Here is a 20,395-nt window from a genome sequence, read left to right as displayed (position 1 = left end):
CCACAAAATGTCCTACCCCCTTACCTCTGTGTCCCCAGTAGGCAATGCTCTTGGCAGGCGTTCACTGGGAATCCATCATTACTCATGACCAAGGGATAAGGTCCCTTGTTTTATGAAGAACTTGAACCTAACCTACCCATAACAACACAACTATAGATTATTAAAGCCTTGTCTAGCCTTCCCCTTCAGACCTGGGTTCAGGTTCCTTCTCTGGCTTCCTTTTAGTCCTCAACCTGCCTTAACCACAGGAGTGAACACTTCTTCTTGCTTCCTCCCTGGCTGAACGCTCAGCTCCTGGCTTCCCTGCTCACTTCAGTGTGCTCAGGAAGATCACTTCAGTGTGCCCAGGAAGATTCCTGGCACATGGAAGGTGCTGCAATGCTTGTTGACCTGAATCCAGAGAAACCATGGGGCAAAAAACCAACACTCACATTCTTCTCTTCAGACTCGGCAAGGTTGCCCACATCCCCATTGTCCTCTTTTTGTGCCTCATTTTCTCCACTCTCTTCAGTCTTCTCTGTTCCCTAGACATAAAGTAAACCCATGGTATCACTAACCTTAGATAAGATTTCGACGAAAGACCAAACCACACATGCTACAGTTTTCTTACTTGGATTCACAGTATATAAACAAAGGGAACACAGACTTCCTATATGTTTGGTCACTTCGCTACTAGTACAGAATCACCACCCCCTGTATTGCTCATGGGACCTCCTATTGTAGGTCAGTATATCTGAGTCATGTGCATGGTAGAGAAATAAACACACTAATGAGGAGCTATAATTCACCCATTTAAGGCTTATAAAGAGAACTCCAAAGGATTTGATATTCAGGCAGAGTTTGTTTTCTGTTGCTTGAGTGGTGGCAGACTTTATCATTTTAGAGAGTAAGAAAAGATGATAGAGAATAGAGAGAGAGATAATATATGAATAGATGGATGGATGATGGATGGATGGATGGATGGATGATGGATAGATGGATGGATGATGGATGATGGACGGATGGAAGAAAGGATGGATGGATGGAAGGAAGGTTGGATGATGGATGGATGGATGGAAGGATGGATGGATGGATGGATGATGGATGGACAGATGGATGGACGGATGGAAGGAAGGATGGGAGGATGGATGGAAGGATGGAAGGAAGGAAGGATGGATGGAAGGATGATGAATGAATGATGGAAGGATGGATGGATGGATGATGGATAGGTGGATGATGGATGATAGTGAATAAATATATGGATAGATGGATGGATGATGGGTGGGTAGATGGATGGATAGATGGATGATGGATGATAGATAGATAAATAGATAGATAGATACTCTATCTATGTAGAGTTGAATGACAGAAAAGTGAAAACCAAGTAGACATTCTGAGGAAGGTAGTCGGGAAGATGGTTCAAGATACTAACTCTTACCTCTGCACTGCTCTGTTCCTCTCCCGCTACATCACCATTGGGAAGAGAAGATGTTTCCTCAGATGATTTTTTCACCTGCATTATATAAATTGAGAATGTTTGAGAATTTTCTTGAGGCTAATAGCTTACATTTCAACATTTTTTAACTATTGAAATTATACTTGTCTTCATCCTTCATTTTACCTTTACAACACTGTAGCCTGATAGGTAGGATGGTTACTACCACTCACACTTTAGAGATGAGAAAATCAAGGCAGAAAGCGTCACACTGCAAGTCAGAGGTGGGACTAGTTCTACGCCTCCTACTTTATGATCTTCAGACTTACCCACAGTTGCCAACCTTCTAAAATATTAAGCTAATTTTCTCATCATAAGAAAAAGTTTTGTAACTGTGTGAGGTGATGGATATCGACTAAACTTATTGTAGTAATCATTTCACAATATGTACATACATCAGATCTTTACGTTGTATACCTCAAACTAATACAATGTTACATGTAAATTATATCTCAACAAAACTGGGAAGAAAGCAGTTACTCGTATTTCAAAGGCAGTTAAACCATAGATTCACCCTCTAATGCCATGCTCCTATGATAGTCAATATCAAAATTTCTATATGTACCTGAAACTATCCTAATACATACATATAGGCTATTTTTTTTATTGGTTGCTATTTTTGTTTAATTTTTGTGGTTTTTAAAGCAGACATGGGAACATGGGGCACAACTTGATTTTTTAGCTTAATATATCATGTATATTTGCCCAAGTTAAATCAGATGGTTCTAACTTCATTTTTTTTAAAAAACTGCTGAATATTAAATATGCAATTTATTCAAATATTTCCCAGCTGACAGTTTTTCAGAATTTATCTGTTTGTACTCTATAAACAACACTTTACTAAGCTGAATAAAATGATGGGTTTTTTTTAATTTTTTAATTAGATCTCTTTCCAAAAAAAGAAACCATAGCAATTCATATTCCATAGTAAATAAATGAACATTCTCTTTTCCTTTATCTTCATTACAAGAAGATGATAGCTCTTTTTGATCTCTGATAACACACTGGGGACAAAATGGAATTTTATTTTTGTTTTAATTTACATTTTCCTAATTAAGAAGAGAAAGCATATTTTTCATGAGTTTTAGCCAGTTATATTTCTTGTCCAGCTACCTGCCTTCATATGTTTGCCCCTTTTCACTTCAGTTGGTTGTCTTTTATTGTCAATTTTTAGAGGTTCTTTATATAATAGAAATATTAGCTCTCTGTCAGGTTACAACTTTTTTTTTTAGTCTATAAAGTTTTATGAATTTTGTTTTTCAGTTTTTAGTCTTTTACATAAAATAAATTTACCTCATTTTATTATCTGAAATGCAGTGCTGTTCTTCTATATTAATTAAGAACATCCACAGCTTTAATTACTCTAGAATTTAATTTTACATATAATGTAAAGTAGGGCTCTGTTTTTCATCCAGATAAACAGCAAAGTATATCTGCATTATTTATAGGTCATCATTTTCCCATTTAATTAAGATGTTTTTGTCACATATTAAGTTTTTTTTCTTTTAAGATTTTATTTATTTATTTGACAGAGAGAGATCACAAGTAGATAGAGAGGCAGGCAGAGAGAGAGAGAGAGGGAAGCAGACTCCCTGCTGAGCAGAGAGCCCGATGCGGGACTCGATCCCAGGACCCCGAGATCATGACCTGAGCCGAAGGCAGTGGCTTAACCCACTGAGCCACCCAGGCGCCCCACATATTAAGTTTTATGTATATATTTGCATCTGTTAATATACGATTCTATATATGAATATCAAGACATGCCCATGAATATATTTATTAGTTCCCATGCCAACATACTGCTTTTATCAGTGTAGTGTTTAACATGAATATTAATATTCAGAATAGCAAGTTGCTACACAAAGTCTTTTTTAAGTTTTTCTCGGCTCTTCTCAGACATTTTTCATTCTAATAAATTTTAAAGCCTTTTTTCCTGGTGTCAAATTTTTAAAAATAAGCTTTTGGTTAAAACAGCATTAAATAGGGGTGCCTGGGTGGCACAGTTGGTTAAGCATCTGACTCTTAGTTTTGGCTTGGGTCATGATCTCAGGGTTCTGAGATCAAGCCCTACGTGGGGCTCCACACTAGCAAGGAAACCGCTTGACATTCTCTCTCCTTCACCCTCTGCCCCTCCTGCCTGTGCTCTCTTTCTAAAATAAATAAATAAATAAATCTTTAAAAAATAAAATGAAATAGTATTAATTATATTTATTAGTTTAGAAAATGTTCACTTCTTTTTTTTTTAATGTTCTAGTTCATGCATGTTTCTAGCCAGCATCGTAACATAAGCTTTTTTTTTTTTAAGATTTTATTTATTTATTTTACAGAGAGAGAGAGATCACAAGTAGGCGGAGAGGCAGGCAGAGAGAGAGAGAGGAGGAAGCAGGCTCTCCCCACTGAGCAGAGAGCCCAATGCAGGTCTTGATCCCAGGACCCCAGGATCATGACCTGAGCCAAAGGCAGAGGTTTAACCTACTGAGCCACCCAGGTGCCCCGAAAATGTTCACTTCTTATTTTTTAGTCAACATATCCAGACACATTGTAGGTCTCCCTATTACTTTAGTATTTGTGGGTGTCTTTCAGAATAAAATTACGTTCTTCATAATGTGAAGCCCCATATTTTTCTTGAAAAATTTATTCCTAATTATTTTATGGATTTTTATCACCATTGTGAATGAGATTTGATTTTTACATTCTAACTTCCTATCCGTTATTGTTGATATAAACAAAAACTACTAACTTTTATGTTTTTCTTTTATCCAAAAATGTCATAAACTCTTAATTCTAATAGACTTTATTGGAGTTTCTTGAGATTTCTAGGTGTACAATTACATCATATACAAATAAAGATAATTTTTAAATTTCACATGTATTACATATATACATGATGCATTTTACTTTCCTACATTACTATAGTAACTACAGCTTTTAAAACAAAGTTTAATAATATACTGATGACAAGCATGCCTGTCTTGCCTCTAATTATAGTAGAAATGATTCGATATGTCATGATTAGTTGTGACACTTATAGCTGCCTTTTGATAATTGGTTTTTATCATGTTTAATTGGTTCCCTTCTGTTTATATTTTAATCCATTTTCGTTTGGTTTTTTTTTTCTTTTTGGTGTAACAGAATTCATTGTTTTTGCACCACACACAGTGCTCCATGCAATGGGTGCCTTCCATAATACACACCACCTGGTTCCCCAACCTCCCACCCCCCGCCCCTTCAAAACCCTCAGGTTGTCTTTCAGAGTCCATAGTCATTCATGGTTCATCTCCCCTTCCAATTTCCCTCAACTCCCTTCTCCTCTCCATCTCCCCATGTCCTCCGTGTTATTTGTTATGCTCCACAAATAAGAGAAACCATTTTTTTTAAGATTTTATTTATTTATTTGTCAGAGAGAGAGATCGCACAAGCAGGCAAAGTGGCAGGCAGAGGCAGAGAGAGAAGGAGGCTCCCCACTGAGCAAGGAGCCCAATGTGGGACTCGATCCCAGGACCCTGGGATCATAACCTGAGCCAAAGGCAGCAGCTTAACCGACTAAGCCACCCAGGCATCCCAATCCATTTTAGTTTTAACTAGGAATGTCTGAAGAATTCTATCAAATATCTTGCTGGTATTTATGGAAGCAAACATATGGGTTTACTCCATTAATCAATTCCTGCAACTAAGTATGTTAACTACTGCTTTGTATTATACAGTTTGCTAACATTTTATTTAGACTTTTCCCCTCTGTACTTATAACAGGAATTGATCTAAGTAAAACTGAAAGTATTCAAAGTAATATATCAACTGGTCAGGGGTTTATTCTATTTCATTTCTCTGTTAAAATTATATATAATCAAATTACATATATGTATTCAAATTACATTTACTCAAATTTTTTTTAAAGATTTTATTTATTTATTTGATAGAGAGAGATCACAAGTAGATAGAGAGGCAGGCAGAGAGAGAGAGAGAGAGAGAGAGAGAGGGAAGCAGGCTCCCTGCCGAGCAGAGAGCCCGATGTGGGACTCGATCCCAGGACCCTGAGATCATGACCTGAGCCGAAGGCAGCGGCTTAACCCACTGAGCCACCCAGGCGCCCCCATTTACTCAAATTTTATATATATGTGTGTGTGTGTATTATATAGGAATGTCCATGTGCACAAAGACACATACTTTCTCCCTCATTTAATCGATTTTGGGTTTTGTTTTTATTGGTTTATACTGCCTGCATTGTTATTTTGTTTTCCTATTGTTAATTATTTAAATTGAATGTTTCTTTTAGAGGCACCTGTGGTTCTGCCAGTTAAGTATCCGACTCTTGATCTCTGCTCAGATCCTGATTTCAGGATCGTGAGTTCAATCCCCACATCAGGCTCCACACTGGGCATGGAACCTACTTATAATTAACTACTTTTACTAAGTTTTTACCATTCTTTTTAATTTTTCCTTTCTTTTTTAACTGTAAAAGTATTTAAAGGTAATAGTTTTCCCCTGTGTAGACAGAGATTGGTCATATATTGGGGTTTGGGTATGAAATAACCTCTCTTGTTTATTATTTGATGATTTGTCATATCAGGGGTTTTTTGAGGCAGAGAGGGCAGAGAGAGAGAGAATCATAAGCAGACTCCCTGTCCAGCACCAAGACCCATGTGGGGCTTAATCTCTTAACCTCAAGATCATGAACTGAGCTGAAATCAAGAGCTGGGCTCTTAACCAGCTGAGCCACCCAGGTGCCCCTATAATATCAGTTTTATTTTCTTTGGGATATGGGGTTACTCGAAATGGGATATATTTATTTCTTAAATTTCTATGATATTTTTATTTCAGATTATAATTCTGTGTTTGGGATAAGAATATACTCTGTAAAATCATTCCCTTTTGAGATTATGAAAGTTTTCTTTTTGACCAAGTATATGATCACTCTGGAAAATGTTTTAATAAGTACAAGGGAAGAATACATCTTATTAATGTCGATCTAATATATTGTTACTCATGTGAGTATGCATCTGTATATCCTATACACATCTATTAAATTAAGTTTCTAATTATATTTGTACCTGATAAGTAATAAATACAATATATCTATTAAAAGATGTTTTTAGGGGCGCCTGGGTGGCTCAGTGGGTTAAAGCCTCTGCCTTTAGCTCAGGTCTTGATCCCAGGATCCTGGGATTGAGCCCCGCATCAGGCTCTCTGCTCAGCAAGGAGCCTGCTTCCCCCCTCACCCCACCCCGCTCTCTCTCTGCCTGCCTCTGTGCCTACTTATGATCTCTCTCTCTGTCAAATAAATAAAATATTTTTTAAAAAAAGATGTTTTTAACAAGTTTTCATTTTATTTCTAGGAGTTTCTGATTCATGTATTTGTGTATTTGACTGCTATCATGATCCATAAAGACTCATGACTACTGTATTTTCTTCATAGATTTTTATCATTTTTCATTATATAATACGTTTTTCACCTATTTAATGCTTTTGGCCTTGAATTCCTCTTTATCTGATATCATTAATGAGACTACAGTTTTCTTGTTGTTTGTATAGGCCTGCTGTATACTCATTCTTTTATTTCAATTTTTCTTTAAATGATTGTCTTATTATGCTCTCATAAAAAACATACGGCTCAATCTCTGTTAAAATTCAATTTCATTGTTGACTCCAATTCCCTTATAGCCAAGTTACCTCCTTTTGAACCCAACCTTCCAACAATGACTATAAATTCTGAATCAAAAAAAAAAAAAAAGAAACAAACAGGGGCACCTGGCTGGCCCAGCTGGTAGAGCACGCAACTCTTGATTAGGGTCAGGACGTTAAGCCCCATGTTGGGTGTGGAACCTACTTTAAAAAACAAACAAATGAGCAAGCAAACAAAGAAAAAATAAGAGGAAAATGAGCCAAAGCAAGAAGATTCAAGAGAGACTTCACATGTGAATGATAAAAATAATTTTATATCCATGTTCATAGCAGCATCGTTCACATAGCCAAGAGCTAGGTACAATCCAAATGTCCATGAATGAGTGAATGAACAAAATGTTGTATATATATATATACAATGGAATGTTATTCAGCCTTAAAAAGAAAAGTTATCCTATCTCATACCACCACACATACGAACCTTGATTGCATTATGTGAAATGAAATGAGCCACTCACAAAAAGACAAATGTTGTTTGAGTCTACCTATATGAGATATCTAAAATGGTCACATTTAGGGGTGCCTGCATGTCTCAGTCATTAAACGTCTGCCTTTGGCTCAGGTCATGATCCCAGGGTCCTGGGAATGAGCCCTGTATCAGACTCCTCGTTTGGCAGGAAGCCTGCTTCTCCCTCTCCCCCTCCCCCTACTAATGTTCCCTCTCTTGCTGTGTCTCTCTGTGTCAAATAAATAAAATCTTTAAAAATAAACAAACAAACAATAAAAATAAAACAGTCAAATTTATAGAAATAGATAGTAAAATGTTGGTTACCAGGAACTGGAGGAGAGGAGGAAATTGGCAGGTGTGTGACTATAGCATTTCTCTTTTGCAAAGTGAAAAAGTTCTAGACATCTTTTGCACAGCAATATGAATATACTTAACATTACTGAACTATACACTTAAAAATGGCTAAGACGGTTTTGAAGAAAAGAAAGAGGACAATGACACTGAGTGGGTTACTGCTTGGGGGGCCTAAGTCTGAGAATAAGCAAATCTTCTTGGGGAGATAAAACCAACAGAAAACTCGGGGGGTTTTAACTGAAGAATCAGGAAACAGAACTTGGGGCAACCATAGCTACTAGGAATGAGGACAGAATCCTGGACAGGAGAGAGGGAGCCCCAAATTCTGCAGCCTTGCTGTTGGGAATGTTAGAACCTCCTTGGATGGCCGCGGTGAGAAGAACAGTACTCCCTGTGATGAGGGGTTTCTGCCACGCAGTAGTCACCCCCACAGCATTCTGTGAACATAATGCTCTAATGGGGGCATGACTGTCTTCATCTCCATCAGCCAGAGGAAATCCAATTACATATGTAAGTGGATGTTTGTTATTGATATCTTAATAATATTCCCCTGACCAAAATAATGTATAAAAGACCTTGATCCTGGGCACCTCAGTGGCTCAGCTGGTTAAGTGTCCAACTCTTGGTTTTAACCCAGGTCCTGATTTCATGGGTGAGGGGATCGAGCCCCAAGATGGGCTCCGTGCTCAACAGGGAGTCTGCAGGTGGTTTTCTCTCCCTCTCTTTTTCTCTCAAATGAAATCTTAAAAAAAAAAAAAAAGACATTGATCCTAGTGCTTCCTTGCCTGACATTTGGCAACCACAGTATAGGTTATCAATCATAATTTCAGTAATTTTTTAAATGTCAAATTGATCATATCTGTACTTCTTTCATTTCAATCTAGCATGTTCTAGAACAGTAGCTTTCTTTTTTTTTATTCGTTTATATGTTTATTTACAGTATAACAGTGTTCATTGTTTTGGCATCACACCCAGTGCTCCATGCAGTACGTGCCCTCCCTATTACCCACCACCTGGTTCCTCAACCTCCCACCCCACCCCCCGCCCCTTCAAAACCTTCTGGTTGTTTTTCAGAGTCCATAGTCTCTCATGGTTCATCTCCCCTTCCAGTTTCCCTCAACTCCCTCTCCTCTCCATCTCCCCATGTCCTCCATGTTATTTGTTATGCTCCACAAATAAGTGAGACCATATGATACTTGACTCTCTCTGCTTGACTTATTTCGCTCAGCATAATTTCTTCCAGTCCCGTCCATGTTGCTACAAAAGTTGGGTATTCATCCTTTCTGATGGAGGCATAATACTCCATTGTGTATATGTACCACATCTTCCTTATCCATTCATCCACTGAAGGGCATCTTGATTCTTTCCACAGTTTGGCAACTGTAGCCATTGCTGCAATAAACATTGGGGTACAGATGGCCCTTCTTTTCACTACATCTGTATCTTTGGGGTAAATACCCAGCAGTGCAATTGCAGGGTCATAGGGAAGCTCTATTCTTAATTTCTTCAGGAGTCTCCACACTGTTCTCCAAAGTGGCTGCACTAACTTGCATTCCCACCAACAGTGTAAGAGGGTTCCCCTTTCTCCACATCCTCTCCAACACACGTTGTTTCCTGTCTTGCTAATTTTGGCCATTCTGACTGGTGTCAGGTGGTATCTCAATGTGGTTTTAATTTGAATCTCCCTGATGGCTAGTGATGATGAACATTTTTTCATGTGTCTGATAGCCATTTGTATGTCTTCGTTGGAGAAGTGTCTGTTCATATCTTCTGCCCATTTTTCGATATGATTATCTGTTTTGTGTGTGTTGAGTTTGAGAAGTTCTTTATAGATCCTGGATATCAACCTTTTGTCTGTACTGTCATTTGCAAATATCTTCTCCCATTCCGTGGGTTGCCTTTTTGTTTTGTTGACTGTTTCCTTTGCTGTGCAGAAACTTTTGATCTTGATGAAGTCCCAAAAGTTCATTTTTGCTTTTGTTTCCTTGGCCTTTGGAGACATATCTTGAAAGAAGTTGCTGTAGCTGATATCGAAGAGGTTACTGCCTATGTTCTCCTCTAGGATTCTGATAGATTCCTGTCTCACGTTGAGGTCTTTTATCCATTTCGAGTTTATCTTTGTGTACGGTGTAAGCAAATGGTCAAGTTTCATTCTTCTACATATCGCTGTCCAGTTTTCCCAGCACCATTTATTGAAGAGACTGTCTTTTTTCCATCGAATATTTTTTCCTGTTTTGTCGAAGATTATTTCACCATACAGTTGAGGGTCCATATCTGGGCTCTCCACTCTATTCCACTGGTCTATGTGTCTGTTTTTATGCCAGTACCACGCTGTCTTGGTGATCACAGTTTTGTAGTAAAGCTTGAAATCGGGTAACGTGATGCCGCCAGTTTTGTTTTTGTTTTTCAACATTTCCTTAGCAATTCGGGCTCTCTTCTGATTCCATACAAATTTTAGGATTATTTGCTCCAGCTCTTTGAAAAATATCGGTGGAATTTTGATTGGAATGGCATTAAAAGTATAGATTGCTCTAGGCAGTATAGACATTTTAACAATGTTTATTCTTCCAATCCAAGAGCATGGAACGGTCTTCCATCTTTTTGTGTCTTCTTCAATTTCTTTCATGAGTGTTCTGTAGTTCCTCGAGTACAGGTCCTTTACCTCTTTGGTTAGGTTTATGCCCAGGTATCTTATGGTTCTTGGTGCTATAGTAAATGGAATCGATTCTCTAATTTCCCTTTCTGTATTTTCATTGTTGGTGTCTAAGAAAGCCACTGATTTCTGTACATTGACTTTGTATCCTGCCACGTTACTGAATTGCTGTATGAGTTCTAGTAGCTTGGGGGTGGAGTCTTTGGGGTTTTCCATATAAAGAATCATGTCATCTGCGAAGAGAGAGAGTTTGACTTCTTCCTTGCCAATTTGGATACCTTTTATTTCTCTTTGTTGTCTGATTGCCATTGCTAGAACTTCTAATACTATGTTGAACAAGAGTGGTGAGAGTGGGCATCCTTGTCGTGTTCCTGATCTCAACGGGAAGGCTGCAAGCTTTTTCCCATTGAGGATGATATTTGCTGTGGGTCTTTCATAGATAGATTTTATGAAGTTCAGGAATGTTCCCTCTATCCCTGTACTTTGAAGTGTTTTCATCAGGAACGGATGCTGGATTTTGTCAAATGCTTTTTCTGCATCAATTGAGAGGACCTTCTCTCTTCTCTTATTGATTTGTTCTATCACATTGATTGATTTGCGAATGTTGAACCAACCTTGCAACCCAGGGATGAATCCCACCTGGTCATGGTGGATAATCTTTTGAATGTGCTGCTGGATCCTGTTTGCTAGGATCTTGTTGAGAATCTTTGCATCCATATTCATCAGTGATATTGGTCTGAAATTCTCCTTTTTGGTAGGGTCTTTGCCTGGTTTGGGGATCAGGGTAATGCTGGCTTCATAAAAAGAGTCTGGAAGTTTTCCTTCTGCTTCAATTTTTTGGAACAGCTTCAGGTGAATTGGTGTTATTTCTTCTTTGAAAGTTTGGTAGAATTCCCCAGGGAATCCGTCAGGTCCTGGGCTCTTGTTTTTTGGGAGGTTTTTGATCACTGCTTCAATCTCATTACTAGATATCGGTCTATTCAGGTTGTCAGTTTCTTCCTGGTTCAATTTTGGGAGTTTGTAGCTTTCCAGGAATGCATCCATTTCATCTAGGTTGCTTAGCTTATTGGCATATAACTGTTGGTAATAATTTCTGATGATTGTTTCTATTTCCTTGGTGTTAGTTGTGATCTCTCCCTTTTCATTCATAATTTTATTAATTTGGGCTTTCTCTCTTTTCTTTTGGATTAGTGTGGCCAATGGTTTATCGATCTTATTGATTCTTTCAAAAAACCAGCTTCTAGTTTCATTGATACGTTCTACTGTATCTCTCGTTTCTACCTCATTGATCTCTGCTCTAATCTTGATTATTTCCCTTCTTGCATGTGGAGTTGGTTTGATTTGTTGTTGATTCTCCAGTTCTTTAAGGTGTAGAGACAGCTGGTGTATTCTGGATTTTTCAGTGTTTTTGAGGGAGGCTTGGATGGCTATGTATAGTAGCTTTCACCTAGAGAGTCCCATCACCTACTCATACAGTTGTGTTAATATGTAGGTGTTTAGGACCTAGTCCAGATCTACTGACTCTCCTCACTTGATGTTCTTGATCTATTCCTACCACACATGGTGAGCATGTGCTTGGCATTCATGGTATCTTTCATGGGACATTGCTTGGTATATTCATGGTAGAATATGTTTCTGGATAATTATATCAGCAGTTTTCCTTCATTCATCCATTTTTTTACAAATAAGATGCAATGTTTTCTAACTTTGAAAACAGGCTTAGTGATTATGTTTATAGATATCTCATCTAAAACTTTTTGGACTGAGTTTATTGTTTTGTTTTGCATGACAGAGAAACAACCACATTTTCGTATCAGGTGCATTATTCCTTTTTTTTTTTTTTTCTTTCCTCATTTTATTTTTTTTTATTTCTTTTCAGTGTAACAGTATTCATTGTTTTTGCACCACACGCAGTGCTCCATGCAATACGTGCCCTCCTTAATACCCACCACCTGGCTCCCCCAACCTCCCACCCCCCGCCCCTTCAAAACCCTCAGGTTGTTTTTCAGAGTCCATAGTCTCTCTTGTTAGAATCCCCATAAAGACTTTTACCTTCAAAAAATATTATTAAAAATTAACCACAATTATTTTAAGTCTTCTGTCATCCACAGATGTTTTTCTTAGCTTGTTTCATTCTGCTGTTTCCCTGAAAGCTTTTGCAGTCCACTACAAGCCAGACTGCTTCATTCGTCACATAGAATGACCCAGAGCCCCCGAGAAAAGGACTCTATGCCAGGTGCTTTGGGGTATAGGCTTCTGATGGCAACACTTAAAGATCACTGAGACCATACCAGTGGACTGAGTCAGGATTTCCAGAACTCTAGCTGAGAAGCAGAGGGATTCATGAAACTACAACTCCAGATCCAGCGGAATGAAAATTAATTACGTAGAACTGAATGAATCAGTGAAGGATGAGTACGTTTTTTGTTTGGTTTACTGTTGATGTTCTTTTAATGTCCTATTTTCTGGATATATAAGGAAACCCTCTGTCTTTCCTCTTAAGCTTTTTATAAATCACAACAATGTGGCAGACTCTATTTTTGTACATTGAAATGAGACATTTGTAATTGATATTCCCTCTGCCTGAGCCCTTTGGAACTCGAAAATTCTTATTAAGTCTTTTTGTGTTTCATAGCAATATAGTTCTCTGCCTAAGTTCCCTAAGAATGTGTAATCCTTGTTGCCAGGACATAACTGGAAACTGGGTATACACCCAAAGCCTTGCCAGAAGTGTGCTATTAACAATGATGCTCATTTAATCAGATATGACCAGATGGTTTTAAGGAACTACAGTTGCCTTTACGGAGCCAGTGCTTCCTGGCAAAGCCTTCGCCGGGAAAACTGGCCTCATACTTGCCCCCATACAGCCTGCTTTAGACAAGAACAATATTCCAAAAGCAAAAATGCTGAGTATGCTATTTAATATCACTTTATAAGCAAACATTGTCTATGTAATTGTTCAAGAGTGTCTATTTTAGGGGTGAGATTCATTTCCTTGCTGATACTTATCCACAATGTTGTTTACTACAAAGTGACACTGTGGCAAATAATATCATTTCCATAAATCATCAAATGTCTGTCTTCCCAAAGGACACTTGAAGGACTTTGCCCACATGTGCATGCATAAACACCTATAAATCCAAGCAACGCAGACAAGACCAGAGGTTCCAGCACAATCTGTTCTGCTAATTAGTGCAGTATCTGCAGAGATCATGTAAGTCCTGTGAGCTTCAAGCCCCTCCCCAGGGAAGAGAAGAATCAGGACTGGATGGTCTCTTAGCTCTCTCTAGGCTGGGTTTTATAATTCCATGGCCAGAACTTTCTTTCACTTAGTTGAAGAGAATTTCATGCAATATGACAAGACTTAAGCACAGATCAGGGCAGGATATAAAAGCTGAAATTAGATATTTTTTAAATGGGACAAGATAAAACTTAGCAGAGGCTGAAATAGATTTACCTATATTAGTAGGATATCTCTCAAAGCATAATGTTGTTTTTTAAACAGCCAGCTATAGAACATTCTAAAAAATGTGATACCAATCAGGCATTAAAAGTACACCCCTACAACCTGGGGTCCCAGCTGGCTGGGTCCTGTGCACTGCCCTCCTCCCCCTTGCCTGTCCTTTCCCTCTGGCTGTGTTGGGAGTGAGCACATCAAAGAGCCACCTCACACTGTTGTCTGTTATTAATTTTTTTTTTTGATAAGATAATAAAACCTGGTACTTTCTAAAAAAAAAAAAAGTACAAAATAACATATGCATTGCTCATGGAGATAAATATACAGTGTATATATATAGTTTTATATCTATTTTTTTTAATTCATGATGTTGAGTGAGGAAAGGGTTAAGTATAGGCAGGGAGAGGAGGGGGCCCCTGGCTAGGATCTGAGACTATTCCTAGTAGGAAGAAGCTAAGCCAGAGACAACAAGAGATAAGGGAATAGACAGGACCACCTGGCCCTGATGTGAGGGAGCATCACTTTCTGTAATTACATTGTAATTACAGAACATGACCAGACCTCAAAGAAGTCAGTCATTAAGGATGTTATCAGTGCTCACTTCGGCAGCACATATACTGAAAAAGGATGTTATCAATAGTCCACACTCAAACCAAGATGGCACAAGACTCTCAAGGCCACAAGCTTCCTGGTCAAGTTTTTGATGAAAAACTGCCACTAGAAGCCCTCAGTGGCAACCCATTCAAGACCCACCTCATTCAAGAGAGCTGCTGCTTTCCTTTCTGTGCTCACCTTCACTGAATAAACTTTCACTTTGCTTCACCCTTTTGTGTCCCAGAGATTCATTCTTCCACTCCTTGAGACAAGAACCCTGCAATCTTGCAACAATGTTGATGGTCCCCAGGGAGGGAGGGAAGCAAAGTAACCTTATAATTGCTCTGTAACGTTTGAGTTTTTTAAATAAAGCAAATGCGGAATCACATTCATTTTCCAGAGGCACGTATGTGAATACTTAAATGAGTCCCTTGTTTAGTGGTTGCTAAACAGAAGTGTGCGTCAGAGCCGGTACAGCCACTCTGGAAAACAGCATGGAGGTTCCTCAAAAAGTTGAAAATAGACCTACCCACGACATGGATGGAACTAGAGGGTATTATGCTAAGTGAAATAAGTCAATCAGAGAAAGACAATGATCATATGATCTCTCTGATATGAAGAATTTGAGAGGCAGGGCGGGACATCATGGGGGTGGGGGGAGATGATACAAGATGGGATCAGGAGGGAGACAAACCATAAGAGACTCTTAATCTCACAAAACAAACTGAGGGTTGATGGGGGGTGGGGGGGTAGGGATAGGGTGTCTGGGTGATGGACAGTGGGGAGGGTATGTGCTATGGTGAGTGCTGTGAAGTGTGTATGACTGATGATTCACAGACCTGTACCCCTGGGGCAAATATGACATATGTTCATTAAAAAAACAGATTGCCCAGGGGCGCCTGGGTGGCTCAGTGGGTTAAAGCCTCTGCCTTCAGCTCAGGTCATGATCCCAGGATTCTGGAATAGAGCCCCACATCGGGCTCTCTGCTCCACGGGAAGCCTGCTTCCTCCTCTCTCTCTGCCTGCCTCTCTGCCTAGTTGTGATTTCTCCCTGTCAAATAAATAAAATATTTAAAAAAAAAACAGATTGCCCCAAAAAAAAGAAAGAAAGAAGTGTGCATCAGAATCAACCAAAGAACTTTTTTTAAGTGAAAATCCTCACACCTCTCCCAGTAATTCAGAACTAGCAGGTCAAACGAACTCTGGCATCTGAATTTTTAAAACTGTACAAGTGTTTCCACAGCACAGCAGCCTATAATGCAAATTAGTACCATTTAAAATGAAACCAAGCAAAAGATACACAAATGGTCACAACAGCATTACTCATATAGCCAAAAATGAAAACAACTCAAGTATTCATCAACTGGTAGGTAGATAAGTGAAACGTGGTCTCTCCATACAATAGAATATTATTCTGCATAAAAAGGGAAAGAAGTCCTGATACATACTAGAAAATGAATGAACCTTGACAACATTATGCTAAGTCAAAGAAGCCAGGCAGAAAGAACAAAATGTTGTGTGATTTCATTTCTACAAAATGCTGAGAAGAGGAAAGTCTATATAGAAGTAGTATATCAGTGGTTCCTTAGGTCTGGGGGCATGGTTAGGTTGAGGAGTGGGGTGTAATAGCTAAGGGGTACTGGGCTTTTTGGAGGTGACTGATGAAAATGTTTTGGAAGTAGATCATGGTGATGGTTGCACAAATCTGTGAATATACTAAAAGCCAGTAATTGCATACTTCTGGTAGGTGAATTTTGTGATGTCTGAATTATATCTCAGTATTATATTTTTAAGATGACAACCAAAAATTAAACATTTAATTTCATTATATAACTGAGAAGTAAATTAGACAGAATTAACTGACTAATTAACTGAATTAATATAGAAAGGACTTAAGAGAAGAATAGATAATGATACTCGCCTTTTTAAAAAATTTTTATTTATTTAGTATGAGCAGGGAGAGGAGCAGAGGGAGAAGGAGAAATAAACCTAAACCAACAGCAAAAGCCCGAAGTCCCAGATCCCTAACAGAAAGCCAACAGATCATCTCTACGTCAACCCATGGTAATGCCTACCACACAGAAAGTTAGGACCATGGATCCAGACCATCCATTCAACTTCTTAGCAACTTGTTCTTAGATAACCAAGGGTCCCCAGACATCTTAGGAAATATCTTACAGAAAAATAGAAAGGAAACAGAAAGGAAACACAATGGTCACTTGTTTGTCCTCACTTGACTCAATCTCTCAGAAGCGTTGGACTCTATTCCATGAAAAATGCTCCTCCTTGGCAGCCTTCACGCCACACGCTCCTGGTCTCCTTCTGACTCTGACCCTCCATCTCGGTGTCTTCAGGTGGCCTCTGCTTCTCCTCTACCCAGCTTTAAGCTCCAAGCCCGGTATCCTTCCTGTCAACCCTCCCTCTTTACTTTAGCCCCATCCCCATGCCAGCAGACCCCACATGTGCCTCTTCAACCAGACCTCAGTGAGACACACAGAAATCTGCACCTGCCTACCTCATTTCTTCACTTAGATGTCTCATTCAGACCTAACAACACCCTGTAAAAACGGTCCTCCACCAAAGTGAATGCATACACCCAACAACCAGAAACCCATCCCCATGCACCCCAATCTATCAGCAAGTCTTACCAATTCTTCCTCCAAAATGGACCCTAAAATCTCCCACTTCCATGCAGTTCTATCCCACCACCCTAGTCCAAGCTGCCATGACTTCTCATCTGTATTACTATGGGAGTATGCACCCTTTTAGTCCATTCATCCCACAGTAACCAAATGACTTTTCAGAAAGGAAATAAGATTACTTCTCTGCTTAAACCACTTACAATGTCTCCACTGCATGTAAGACAGAATCCAGAGCACCACTATGGCCCATGGGATGTCCACCTGCAACTCCCACCTCCTATGGTACCTCCATCCTTCCCTGCAGCGATGCGGCAGTTTGAGAACTTTCCACACTCTTTCCTGCCTCAGGGACTTTGCACTTGACCTTCCCTTTGCCTGAAACAGTCTTCCCTCTACCTTTCCTTCTCGTCTTCAAGACACAAATGACCTGAGTGTCCCCACCAAGCAATGTACCTTAACACCAAGGCACCATGTCTTGAATGTAGTAAGTAAACTGACACAACCCAGTTAATAAACACCTACACCAGATAAAACTCCCATACCAAACTCCAATGCCAAATAAAAAAGAATGAATTGCACGTAATAGCCTTTCTTAACTGTGAATAGAATGTATGAAATGTGTTGCATTTACGTTGGTCAAAGCCAAAAAGGTGTTTCATTAAAGGGAAGATTTTCTTCCTTGTATAAAACCTTATTAGCAATTGTGAAATCCACATGTCACCTTTGGAGAAGGAATTGCCATGAGACCTTCGTATGTTAACCTAGGCACTATGAGGTCCCGAATGGCATTACCTGAAGAATGCTGACATATGAAAGACAGCACAGCCACGTGCCTCTGAGACAAACCCATCTTTATAAGGCAGGCTTTTGAGTTGTTTCTCCTACAATGAGAATTAATTTGGACTCAGTCATCACAAATCTCTTTTGAAATGAAGCTGAGGACAAGCAAACAAATTAATTAAACTGGGGGCACCTGGGTGGCTCAGTGGGTTAAAGCCTCTGCCTTCGGCTCAGGTCATGATCTCGGGGTCCTGGGATCGAGCCCCACATCGGGTTCTCTGCTCCTCAAGGAGCCTGCTTCCTCCTCTCTCTCTGCCTGCCTCTCTGCCTAGTTGTGATTTCTCTCTGTCAAATAAATAAAATATTTTTTAAAAATTAATTAAACTAATTAATTAATTAAACTAACTAATTAATTAAACAAATTGATTAAACTAATACATACTTGTCTTGACCTGTGGAGAGTCATGTGTGAGATTCTTGGGAGAAGGAAGGATGCAGTGGCTGGTGCATGGACTGAACCAGGTGATCTCCATCAGACAAATTCAGGATATTGGCTTTATTAGCTTAATTCCATATTTAAGTGACATAATTATGCATAGTCAAAGGTAAGACAATACCAGAAGAGAAAAAGAGGTTGAGATTTATCTTGTTCTTGTGCCTGGTTCTCACCCTTCCCCTCTCTAAAAAAGCTAAGTCAACTGATTTTAAATAGAAAGAATTAATACAGGTGATATATTATTATAAAATTAAAATAAGTTACACATGTGTAAGACTTCATCAGAATAAGGAATATATTTAAACTATGTTGAGGTAGAGATCATCATTTATTAAACAGTCTTGGCTGCTGATTTCTAGCTTCATTTATTATGACTTGTGTGGAGACCCAGTGGGGTGTTCAAGCTTACCTTTGAGCCTGGAGGGGGAGCCAAACCCAGAAATGAATAAATAATATTCTCTTCTTTTGCAGAGAAGAAAGAGTCAAAATCCTGGAAGCAAAGAAAAAGAATGTTTAAACCCCACTGCACAATTGTGAGCCAGAATATTTGCCTAGGTTGATCATTTTTATTATTCATTAACTTAGAACATACAACTCAAAAGTTTATCCCAGTTTGTTTTGTCAAAGATGACTAACCCCAAAAGTTAAAAAATCTCTGACCATGAACCTTAAGTTTGTTTTTATCATTTCACTGTGCGGAATACAAAGCAGCGAGAATGAGCACACACGGGCACACACACACACACACACACACACACACACACACACACCTGTTTGTGCTCAGGAATTGCTAACAAGACTCAGAGATACAGAATGAAAGGATTCTCCGGAAGTGTCATATCTTTAGCTGGTTTCCTTAAAATGTGGCCCCATGGATTTGGACCCTGATCAGCTGAGACTAAGACAACACAGGATTTCTCCAGAGCTACTGTAATAGCTTCTACGGGACAAGACCCATCTCAGACCTTCTGATACCAGCTGCCACAGGATCATGGAGGGCTTACAGCGGCACCTGTTTTGGCAAAGTGGGAATAACTACAGACTGTGGTGAAACCTGGTAGCCGATGGAAATCTGGCACTCAGTGAAGACCCACTTGCCCCCCACCACATGCCCACCCAGGGGTCCAGCCCTAAACCCTCTCTTCAGGAGTGTGGATGTCAGGAGCTCGGAAGAGTTTCATTTCATATAACTAACATAGGAGCTCTTCCCCAGACTCCTTCATGACTGCCAGTCTCTGTCGTCGGGGCAGCAATCGGTGTCTCCATGCACGAAGGGCGGTGTGTCTGGCCCAGTTTGAACAGAGGGTGCTCAAACCAGCTTAGTCTGCACACTCTCTCTGACGTGTGTTAAGAAGCTTAAATCCAAATACAGGCCACTGACATCGGGAAGAAAATGTTATGTATTCTTGTGTGTCCATCTTACCCAAAGTTTTATTATTTTCCTACCTGTTGCCCAGATTCACTCAGTGGCTAATTGTACTCTCTTACACGGAATGCATTTTTGTGAGCTGCCTCAAATCTTAACTGGTGGAAATACAGCATCAAGAGCAAGCGGTCCTTTGGTATGGATTCCTGGAGCAGGCATACGCAGGGTGTTAAAGATTACATGATAGAGGGGCACCTGGGTGGCTCGGTCAGTTGAACATTGGATTCTTTGATCTCAGCCCAGGTCATGACTGCAGGGTCATGGGATCGAGCCCCACATCAGGCTCCAGGCTCAATGGAGAGTCCGCTTGAGATTCTCTCTCTTCTTCTCCCTCTGCTACTCCCCCCAACCATGTACTCACACACTCTCTCTCTCTCTTTCTCTCAAATAAA

The 20,395-nt window shown here is 39.5% G+C and overlaps 1 protein-coding gene across 1 annotated transcript in view; it reads right to left on the bottom strand.

Annotated features, from left to right (window-relative positions):
- The window catches only part of SH3BGR (SH3 domain binding glutamate rich protein), a 53,084-nt gene that overhangs the window by 18,578 nt on the left and 14,111 nt on the right, over positions 1-20,395 (bottom strand). Inside the window, exons 3-5 of the mRNA XM_046001612.1 lie at positions 18,987-19,067; positions 1,418-1,492; positions 432-524 (exon numbers count right to left, since the gene is read on the bottom strand). Of these exons, the coding sequence (XP_045857568.1) occupies positions 432-524; positions 1,418-1,492; positions 18,987-19,067 (249 nt within the window). The remainder of the gene's footprint in view (positions 1-431; positions 525-1,417; positions 1,493-18,986; positions 19,068-20,395) is intronic.

This window comes from Meles meles, chromosome 4, assembly GCF_922984935.1.
Source record: "Meles meles chromosome 4, mMelMel3.1 paternal haplotype, whole genome shotgun sequence".
In the NCBI taxonomy this organism is placed as follows: domain Eukaryota; kingdom Metazoa; phylum Chordata; class Mammalia; order Carnivora; family Mustelidae; genus Meles; species Meles meles.
Note: the sequence above shows the minus strand (reverse complement) of the source record. Positions and strands in the feature narration are given on the sequence as shown.